This window comes from Crotalus tigris, unplaced genomic scaffold (assembly GCF_016545835.1).
Source record: "Crotalus tigris isolate CLP2741 ecotype Arizona unplaced genomic scaffold, ASM1654583v1 scf7180000018371.15429387391:27106975, whole genome shotgun sequence".
Lineage (NCBI taxonomy): Eukaryota > Metazoa > Chordata > Lepidosauria > Squamata > Viperidae > Crotalus > Crotalus tigris.
This window is the reverse complement of record NW_024096970.1, coordinates 21,998,014-22,009,183: the sequence shown is the minus strand read 5'-3', so window position 1 is coordinate 22,009,183 and position 11,170 is coordinate 21,998,014. Positions and strand designations below refer to the sequence as shown.

At 36.6% G+C, this 11,170-nt stretch overlaps 1 protein-coding gene across 3 annotated transcripts in view; it reads left to right on the top strand.

Annotated features, from left to right (window-relative positions):
* The first annotated feature begins 500 nt into the window (after positions 1–500).
* Positions 501–11,170, top strand: part of ZNF410 (zinc finger protein 410) — a 20,338-nt gene continuing 9,668 nt past the window's right edge. For 2 of the 3 annotated variants that reach the window (XR_005557732.1, XM_039351770.1), the window contains exons 1-9: positions 502–832; positions 2,294–2,480; positions 4,031–4,166; positions 5,796–6,014; positions 6,268–6,459; positions 6,769–6,928; positions 8,106–8,287; positions 9,136–9,225; positions 9,606–9,731. Coding sequence is in view for 2 of the 3 variants with exons in the window: in XM_039351770.1 (XP_039207704.1) it covers positions 2,448–2,480; positions 4,031–4,166; positions 5,796–6,014; positions 6,268–6,459; positions 6,769–6,928; positions 8,106–8,287; positions 9,136–9,225; positions 9,606–9,731 (1,138 nt within the window). In the remaining variant the exon portion in view is untranslated. Of the gene's footprint in view, positions 833–2,293; positions 2,481–4,030; positions 4,167–5,795; positions 6,015–6,267; positions 6,460–6,768; positions 6,929–8,105; positions 8,288–9,135; positions 9,226–9,605; positions 9,732–11,170 lie in introns of all 3 variants that reach the window. The other variant, XM_039351772.1, reaches the window with a different exon arrangement.

Genomic DNA, 11,170 nt, shown 5'->3' with positions numbered 1-11,170 from the left:
CTTTTTTTGTTTGTTTAATAAAGCATAGATTTAGTTAATACTTCCGATTCTAAACTGACTTTGCGGTGAATCAAACGTAATGCAATGAGCACACATCATGCAGGGAACGACTCCGTTATTTTTCATTTCGAGGAGCTGCAGCAAAATCTACGCGGGATCCTGGGAATTATGATATTGGCTTGTCTCTAAAATATTCTCTATTTTTTCCATTCCATCTCCCGCGCCACACAAGGCACTTCAATAAGAACCGGAAGTAGGTAATGCACAGCAATTGATCTAATTTTTCAATCGCGAGTCATTTAGTTCAGTCTGTGCGTTAGAAGCGCTAGACCAGGGGTTGTCAACCTTGCCTCTTTTATGACTCGTGGACTTCAACTCCCAGAAGCTGGCTCAGGAATTCTGGGAGTTGAAGTCCACGAGTCATAAAAGAGCCAAGGTTGACTAACCCTGCGCTAGACGTTCCCCCCTTCACTCTATGGTTTGTCCTAGAGGGGATGTTAGAATTTCCGATAACGACACGTCATATCCGGACGGTCCTGAGATGCCGGTAAGAAAGGATTGTCCCGGGAAAAAGCGAGAGTTTAGGCTCCCTCCCTCCCGTCTTTCCCGGGCCGGAGAGAAAGGACGAAAGAATAGCCACGGTGAAGGATCTCACGGCAGCGCACCCGTTTCCCGCCTTTTCTTTTGGGGTATCCAGCCTTAGGAAAAGCCGCTTCTCCGCTGGTCTTCGTGTTGTGGTAGAGGCCTCACCGGCTTTGGCCTTGTCATAAGAGAGCAGACGCGACGAAGGTCATCCTCTCGCCTCCCAGCGCCCGCCGAGTTCATCTTGACCGTACGTACGAGTGATTTGGCTCCTTTTGTGGACCAGCTGCGGAATTCTCAAGCCAGCCTAGTAACTGACAAGGCCGCCAGCATTTTGCTGGGGATTCAGTGGCGCATCCTGTTTGGTGTTTCCTAACTCCGCCTTTGTAGGAATTGCCTAAGAAGCTGTTTAAACAAAAAGATATCGGTCGTAACTTTCTTTGAAATCCCTGAGGATAGTGACGGTCTATATAATTTGGTCAGGATATGCATTGTTTCGTATAAAGAAAAGGTCAGATTAATTTTCCAAAGAGTTGATCTGATCTGTCAATAGTTGAAGATAAAGATAAGATGAAAGATAAGGCCATTAATACAAAAGCCACAGATAAGTAAGTTTAAAACAAACTTCATTTTATTTGTGGATAAGGATTAAGGATACAGGCAGAAAGAAGAACTGAATGTGCGGGTTGTAGTATATCATCAGAAATGTCACATTTCAAATTAAAATACTAAAATGGTACCCTCCCTTTCCAAACCACCGCTCCAGTTACCGTGCTGAAATGAATAAACTTTGTACAATCAGGATTGGAAAAATAGTTCTGGCATTTGAAATCTCAAAATTATTTAATTCCAAGTATGGGGGAGTTTGCATCTGATTATTTTTAGATCACAGAGTTTTAGTATTTAATAAAAGTATATCCTGTACCTATTAAATCTGCTCATGATCCTTTTAATAGTTTTCTGTTTCATGAAAATAAATTGCTGGTGATATTTGCTATTATTAGCAATCAAACTCAGTCCTTTGTTCTTACCCAGTTATACAGTTACAATTTTATTTTGTGTCCTGGTTTTAATGTCAGATCTGTGGATATGGTGGTATAATAAGTTGTAATATAGTGAAGGGTTGGGGGGAGAGGGAAACAGTAGATAAAGTGTGGTTATTACCATGGCACTTATAAGTGATATTTTGCTGAGGCCATTTTAAGCATTGTGATATTATTAGCAGCAACATGCAGAGAACTTACTGAAGGTGATTGATAGCCTTGAATGGTTTTAGCATATTTTTAAATAAAACTGTGATGCCATACTGAGAGGCGTTTCTAACTATAAATTGGAAACAAGGGGGAATGAACTTACTTTAGTATCCTAAAAGCTATTTTTTAATGTTTGATTTCCAGATGTTAGTTTCCAGAAAAACATCTAACCTCTTAAGATGATTATTTTGTAAATTAGATAGGAGCAAGTAAATGTACTCAAAATCCTATAATGATCCATTGTACATAAAAAAATTATCTCTGTAAGAGAAACTTTATCTGGGTCTTGATTCTAGTTAAAAGTGTACAGTGTAGAAATAGATATAGTTTTATGATAAGAAAACCCTCAGTGCACCTATGCAGCCTATACATGTCTATGCTTTATAATTTATTATAACAATATAATGGAGTACTGTATGCCTGTTGTATAATTGGTTAATTTTCCTTCTTTTTTTCAGGTTATATTGAATTTCTCTGTTATCTTCTCTGTTAAGATGACCCTCATAAGCTTGTGAGGCTGGAATATGTGTATAAACACAAATAACCGTTCATGTTGATCTCCTAAACGTATGCCTTACCTAGATCTACTTTGGGAGTTGGAAACTTGAATCGATGTTATCAGATGAGTTAGAGTCTAAACCAGAGGTTAGCACCAGATTTGCATTCCTTGTTATTGTTGTATTCTACATGTTTGTATGGTGTTATACTCCGATTTTACTCAACTATATAAAGTGTCATTTGAAAGTATGTTGTTATAAGAAGTCAGTAGAGTAGCACATTTACTTAGGAATAATCTCCAAAGAATATAATGGGGGAAAAAAAACCTAACTACATTTATGTAGAATTATACCTTAGACCTTTATTAGAAAGTTGCTCTTGGTCCAGATGCAAAGTACTTTTCTTTTCATGGGTTATTTTTTCTATAGAACTTGACTAGTGAATTGGTATTTTGGCATATTGTTGCATCAAGAGTTTCAGAAACTGTTAACAGTATGTGCTGGGTCTTGTAGAAAGAAACTTGAAAATACATACTGTAAAATATATACATACTGGAGATTAAAATGTTCAGTGCTGAAGGCAAGGTGTGGAAACTCTTGTATTATGAATTCTTCCTTAATATAGTATATCTGAGGATAATACTTGGACAAGTTATACGGAAGAGGTCTGAGGATTGAGTTGTTATTAGTTTTTACAATTACTGCTGAGGGAATTTATAAGAAATAAAGGCAGGTTCTTGAATTGTGTTCTGTAGGATTTCTTCCGAAACAACACTAGTAAGCAAACCCTTGGTTCAACTTTTTATGTTTTGTCCAATTACATACGTTCAATATAACATATTCTATTTGCAATAAAATTCCTCCTGTACGCCAATGCCCCCTTCTACACAATTGCTATTTGGTACGAATGTCTGTGGCATCATCCCTTCCATGCCAAATATCAGCTTAAGGGATGGTTTCTGTTGTTGTGGTTGAGACCAAACTAATTCAGATTCTGATATTTTCTTTCTGTTATGCTGCAAGTATATCTCTGTGTATTCTTGAAGAGCCATTGCTAGTAACCGTTAGCATGCTGAATTTGATTCAGTATATTGTTGATTCTATATTTCTGTGACCTGTACTGCAAGTACAAAAAAAACCCTTCTTGCTAATGTTTAGTGAGCTTCCCATAGCTATTTGTTTTCGTTTTTTTAAATGATATATTGCTTAAGCACATCACATGTAATTTGGGCTGCATTATGAATACAATCACACAAAAACTATTGGATATGTCATGTAGATTGCATGACATACTACAGCTGTCCACTACAGCTGTTCATTAAAATTCAAGAGTGGTTCTTACACAATAGAAAAGTAATATTGTTAGTAAGTACAGCCAGAGAACAAGACTTGTAGTATCTACTACTGTTATATAGATATAGCATACATTGTTTAGTAGAACAGTAAAATTTCAGAATGTTAATAGATAATACTTGCATGTGTAGAATTTTCATATTTTTATTATTTGTTGGTTGATCTTTGGTGATATTTGAATGATTAAATGTTATATTTTGTTGTCTTTGAAATAATTATGCGGGTATACTTGATGAAGTCTGTTTTGCAATTAAAGTTGATGAATGAGAGAGGTAGTATATAAAAAGCATGTTATTACCTTACTTACTTCTGTCTTAACGCCATTGTTTTGTATTGTTTTTCCAGTTGCTGGTTCAGTTTGTTCAGAACACATCCATCCCACTAGGACAGGGACTTGTGGAATCAGAACCTAAAAATATTACCTGTCTATCTCTTCTTCCCGTTACAGAATCCCCACAATGCAACAGGTTGATATTGCCAGGTAAAAGCTGAAATCTGATGAATTCTAAAAATATTTTGTATTATGTTTTTGTAAAATTAATGCTGTGTATAATATCACACCTTTGGAGGATGTTATAGTTTTGAAGAAATCCATTGTGACTAGAATGTTTTGTTGGAATACATTTTTATAATATGCTGTACAAGTGGAAATTTAGCTTCCTTGAATGGTAATATCTACAAGAAGCTGTTGGAGAGATCATCTGATGGTTTGAGGTCCAGTATGCCAATTATACTTTACTTTCCATCACAAGTCCAGGTTCTACTGGGGATGCCACTGAAATCCTGCTTCAGCACCTGGAGGCTGTGAGTGTCTGGATGAGAGAAAACAAGTTGAAATTGAAGTCTAGCAAAATGGAGATGCTGTTTGCACATTGGAGTTTTCTTCTGACCCCAGTGATTATTGATCACTGGCCCATTGTAGGAATCAGTGCTTAGTCATTGCAGGGTGCAAATATGGCCGACTGCTTTCGCAGTGTTTATTGCCTTTTATACAGGTATTCCCAATAGCATAAAGTAAGATGGCATCAGCATAGCAACAGCAGTTCTATTGGTGAAACCCCTTGCCAATCCTTAAGAATATACCAGTCAGGAGGCCCCAGCCAGAGAGCAGTTTCTACCACATCCTGTTGATGTAACCTGGCTGATATCATGTGAACCAGGTGATATCATGTACCAACCTGGGGTAGTTTCCCACATTGCCATGGTGATGTGAATGGATGAGATCATGAAGAGAGAAGAGGCACGCAGGCGTTGGAAGGGCAGTTTGCTGCTCACGACCTCTACCTGGTCCCTACCTCTGCATCCCATGACTTAGGGATCCTCCTGGACTTGTGACAATTGCTAAGCAGCAGGTGGAGCGTTTTTCAAGGAGGGGGATTCATCAGTCCTGGCTTTCCTTGGAAAAGAGGATCTTGGACTGCTTTTATTACCTTATGTCTAAATTACTGCAATGGCACTGCCTTTAAGAATCATAGGAAACTTCAGTTAGAACAGAGTGGAGTAGCCTGGATGCTTATTATCAGTGTCAGTGTTGTCAGTATTACCCAGAGACAGCTGTATTGCAAGCCCTGTGTTGGTGGCCATAATTCTTGGTGCAATTTAAAATGCTGATAATAACATTTGAAACCCTTATGGCTTGATGCCAGGAGTGCATTGTTTTTCAGGATCTGGCTCAACCATTATAATTTTGTTAGGAGAAGTAGAGAGGGAAGCCGACGCTCTGAAACATTTCTTGCTGATGCTAGTAGTGGCCCTTATTCTTGCATGAAGTTAGATCTCCCCTCTGTTGGCCATGTTTCAAAAATGTTGGGGACCAAATTCTTCTAGAGGGTATTTGATTCATGATGTGTTTTTGTATTGATACAGTATTGTATGTTTTATGTTTTTAATGACTTGTATCTCAGTATTTTTGCTTTATTGTATCTCTAAGCCTCTGAGAGTCTGTTGAAATTTAGAAATTTGATAAATGATATGCATATGTAATAAGAGAAAATTCTGGCATATTTTAACATAATTAATAGTATGTGTGATCCCAAGGACACTGGCTTTAACATTGATTTTATACTAAATGTACTGACAGCTCCAAATTAGATGTTTTTTAAATTTTCAGATGATTCCCCAAACCATATTCACTCTTCCAAGCATGCTTCTTCATCGGCTGTTCTGCGAAGTCTCCAAGTAAATGTTGGCCCTGATGGTGAGGAGACAAGGGCACAAACAGTACAGAAACCACCTGACCTTCTTCCAAGTCCTGATACTTCTGCCTTATTGCAAGATCTTCAGCCTGGTGATAATACTTCCTTTATTCTCCTCAATTTAACACGGACAGGTAATTTCCATCTAGCTGGATCAGTTTTTGCTATTAAGAAACAAGATGATATTTGAGATTCACTGCTTTGAAAAGTATGATGAAGTTTTTTCACACAAAGCACTAGGGAGTAGTATGTAAGTCTAAGTGCTATTGCTATTGCTGTAACCAGTAATTTCTCACAGAGAAGTGGTAGTTGAAATGTCATACAGTCTTGTGACAAACAAGTAGTTTGGCTTATCTTGTTTATTATTTAAAATAATTTCTTCTCTAGGTCTAGGGTCTTCTTCAGAACACCTGGTATTTGTCCAGGATGGAGCAGTGGATTCTGGGAACAATTTCTTTGCGAATAATAGTACAGATAGCAGTACTCCATGGTTTTTACGAGTGCAGGAACTGGCTCATGATAGTTTGATTGCTGCCACTCGAGCACAGCTCGCTAAGAATGCCAAAGCAAACAATAATGGTAAGACGTTATTTTTATTACTCCCTTTGCAAAGATACAAATTAAAGCAGTTCAAGATACTTTCCACAGAACAATTACTCATGTTTATTTTTTATTAATATTCCTTTGTAAGACTCTCCTTCTGAAAATAATTTTTATAGAAATGTTATATTTCTTTAAAAAAAATGGAATGTTATTAACTAGAAATATAGAGAAAGCAGTAATGAGCAGACTTTGTGTTAAGAAATATATCTAATTTTACTGGCTTGCTTCACTCAGTATTTTTTATTTGTAGGCATTGTTGTTTAACTTTAGGATTTTTCTTTCCAGGTGAAAATGTCCATGTTTGTTCAGGAGAATCACAGCCAAAGGAATCCAGCCCCATTCCTCACCTACCCCGGGTAGAAAAAAAATTGCAGTGCACTGTTGAAGGCTGTGATCGAACATTTGTATGGCCAACTCACTTCAAATATCATCTAAAAACCCACAGGTATATAGACTTGCTATACTTGAAGTTTATTAGGGTTCCATATGTTTTATATATATTAATCCAGCATGTAACTGATTTCTCCTTTAAAACAAATTATTTTAAATTTGGGGAGAGTTGGTCAAAGTAAGAGAGCTAATCCAGAGCGTTTTTTTAAGTATTCGCTTAGGTTTGACATAACTGGTAGCTGCTTTAATTTTTAATTAATTGCGCTCTCTCTCCCTCTCCCTCTCTCCCTCTCTCTCTCTCTCTCTCTCTCTCTCTCTCTCTCTCTCTCTCTCTCACACACACACACACACACACACACACACACACCAGCCAAACAAGTGGAAAGATGGGCAATTGGTGAAAGAATATGTCTTTTATTACAGCAAAACTGAATACATTTCAAGGGATTCTGATCCCCTTCCTCAAAAGGACTAGAAAAGCAACTGAAATAACATTGTTCAATAGGAAGAACTCCTTTAACATCTTCATTGATTAGGAATTTCTGAGGGCATCTGGATTCTTCCCATTTTCTATAACTTAACATGCAGTGTTTCTCCAGTTTGCTATTTCAGTGAATGCATTCTTCCTAGCTCTTTGGTTTTACTGTCAGCTTGCTGCTTTTTATTACATACTGGGTGTGGGTTTTTTTAAAAAAAAATTGCCATTATTTTTCTAGTTGATTGGATTTTTTTAATATTCCCTTTATATTTGTTTTATGATTTGTCTAGTTTTGGTACGTGTACATTATTTTTGTCTAGTTCAATACCTAATCTACATATATAACTTGTGATGATCTTTCATTATGTGTTATTCACTTCATTGATTTTCTTATTTATTTGTTTCGTTTTTAAAAATATTGCTCTACCTTTCTTTTGAGGTACATATATTTGTGTTTCTCCTGTATGTATTAATCTATGTGCCCTTTACAGTTATAACTTATTTCATCTATTGTGAATACATTACTTAATTGTTTTTCAGTCTCTTGAGGTATTCCCTCAAAAAGTATTGGGACTTAATATAATAAAATAATCTTTCCTTCTGTCAGAATTTCTTCTTTACTTTCCATTAACTTTGACTATGTTTAACTTAAACTTTTTGATTAAAATATGATATGATATTTTAAACAAAAAGTATCTTTTTAATATTGGTTGTTTTTTTATATTAATTCAATGAGAATTATACTGTTTTCCAGGAATGATCGCTCCTACACATGTCCAGCAAAAGATTGTGGGAAAAGTTTTTATGTCTTACAAAGATTGAAGGTGCACATGAGAACACATAACGGGGAGAAACCATTTATTTGCTCTGAACTAGGCTGTGGAAAGCAATTCACAACAGCTGGGAATCTGAAGAATCATCTGCGAATTCACACTGGTATATACTTTTCCTTCATGAATATGTTTATGACAACTTTTCATGAGGTGCTATAGAAGTTTGGATATACATTTTCATCAGTAAACATGATTCTTTTCAGTCCCACAGAAAGTTTAAGTGGGTTTAAAAATAGATTCACAGAAAAAAAAGCTAATAATCAAATTGCAAGATGATCCTGGCAACAAGGGGCTTTGTGACAAATATCTTTAGATGAAATAGACTATGGTGGAGAAAACTTTGCTGGAGAAGGTGGTTTTAAAGATAGAAGGAAAACAGAAGTATTTTGTGGGCAGATATGGAAGATTCACTGGCAAGATTCAAAAGACTTATTTCTGGTTTTTAAGCAGCCTATGGTATAAAGCAAAATATCCCAATGCAAGAGAGAGAACCCATTAGTGGTTATTTGAGTGAGAAATAATGTAGATCAGAAGAGATCAGAATGTTTGCAGTGATAAGCTGTAATATGTGAATGGGAGAGTGAATTAATAAGGAGAGGAATTACTGTGAAAATGAGACTTATTTTAAAAACAACCTAGGAATCTTTATTGAGAGCTATGCACTAGGATAAGGGTAATGTGATCATAACATATCTTCCTATGCATACCAAGTGCTTTTTTTGTGCAGGCATTCTGAATTGATTACATGAGTAATGGGATTCCATTTAAGAATATACCAAGAATTAAAAATTGAATGTTGTGTATATTGTAGAGCTCTGGGTAACAGAAAATACCACAGAAGGTACAAATACTTTAGTAGCAAAATCCACACAAACTAAATTACTGTTTTCCATTTACATGGTCTTTTAAAAAACGAAGCAAATAACCTAATTATAATTTGATAAAACACAGGGGAAAAGCCTTTTTTATGCGAGGCCCAGGGCTGTGGTCGTTCCTTTGCTGAATATTCCAGCCTTCGAAAACACCTAGTTGTTCATTCGGGTAAGGACATTTTATTTCTTCAGATGAAATTCACAGAGCAGAGTGTATGTATTGGAGATAGCTGTATAATTTCTAGGTCCTATTACAGGGTCTCTCCTTTTTCTTTTTAATTTCCCTAGCTGATTCATATTGTATATCACTCAGTCTTCAAGCATGTAAAGTCTCATCTAGTCCAGACTGAGATTTGGAAGATTAAAGATTACAGATCATATAGATTCCCAATTTCAAATTATGAATATTTTTTGCAAAATGATGCTTTGAACTTGGCAGCCTTTTTAGAGCTAATACTTTATATTAACTGAATTTTACTGATATCAATCTGTTTGATCTATAATAAATATTTAGCTTTCGGTTTTACATGTTTTTCTGCCTTATTTCAGGAGTAAAGCCACATCAATGTCAAATTTGTGGGAAGACATTTTCTCAGAGTGGTAGTAGAAATGTACACATGAAGAAACATCATTCGAGGGTTGAAACAACTAGCAATAGGCAGCATGAGCAAACAGGTAAGGACTAAAATAGAAAAAACTAACATGATTTCCCGAAATATTGGTAAGAGAATGGATCCAAAGAAACTGGTGACAGTTAATCCCTTTGAGTATTTGGCTAGGAAGTCAGGTGAGCTTTGTGGCTTCATATTTTGGTGGTATTGCTTTAACCAGGGTATTATGGATTTATACTCTTACAGTGGTTTTAATTTTTTATGCCATCCAGAGTCACTGTTGTGAGATAAATGGCTCTGTAAAAAGTATAATTAATTAAAGTAAGTCAGTGGCAGGATAGAGTTCAAAAGCACTGCAAGTTTATTCCATGCAACCTATACACAAGAATCTGATTTACTAACAGTTAAAGCAAATTGGTGCCAAATAAGAGTCAAGGGACTTCAAGTGGAGGGCTGGACCTCGGTCTCTTCCAGGGTGTAGGGACTCCAGATTGATGATACGTTTGACGTCACCTTTTGTCTTAGCCTGGTCATCTTCTATGGTAAATAAATAAGGGCTGGGCTGGGCAAGAATTTGTGGTGTAATTGCCCCTTTAGTACAATTCTCAATCTTAGCCCCAAAGCATTTAGAGATATGTCTAGTTGATTAATACTGCCACCTGAATAAGGTAAACAGTTGCAGTCTATCAGTTATAGTTGCAGGTAGTCCTCAATTCATGACCATAGTTGAGCCCAGAATTGTGATTGTAACTTATGGCGGTTGTTAAACTAGGTGTCCACGTAATTGCCTTCTTTAACAACCACAATTCCTGTTTTCCTCTTTGTGGTCATTAAATGGAGCACAGGTTGCCTTGAGGTGGGGGAGGCCTGGCATAAGCCCACACTGCAGTACCTCCCCAGATCTTTCCTCTAATATTACTAAGCAGAATAATACATTGTACTCTGACCACAATCTTTAGTTAATCTAAATCTGGATATTATTACATTATTTACTCTTTCTTTTGGAAAAGTTGACATTACAGCATGTTGTTTCTTCTTACCTTAGGAAATGTTGTATTTGAATACTTGTGTCCTTCTTCCACTTGTGTACCTTCTTTCAAAAGCAACTTGGTTCTTGGTTGCTGGGCCTCATTTCTTATACTGGTAGTTCTCGTTTAATAACCATAATTGGGGCTGGAATCTCAGTCATTGAGCAAATTAACATATCATGTGACTACTTTGCTTGACAAACACGATCCTAGAAGTCTGCAGTTGGCTCATTAAGCAAATGCATGGAAATAAATTCTTGTGTCCTTGCTTCACTATGCCTGTGGAGCTGCAGGCAGAGAGGGGCAGATAAAGCACAGAGAGGCAGAAAGACAAGGATTTTAGCACACTGAAATTGTGCACAATTACGGAGAGACAATGGGCTTTTAACATGTGCTAAAATCTGTGTACAGGCATAGAGAGGTAGGGATCTTTGCTAAAAACGTTGTCTCCTTGCCTTTCATTGATTTTTCTGGC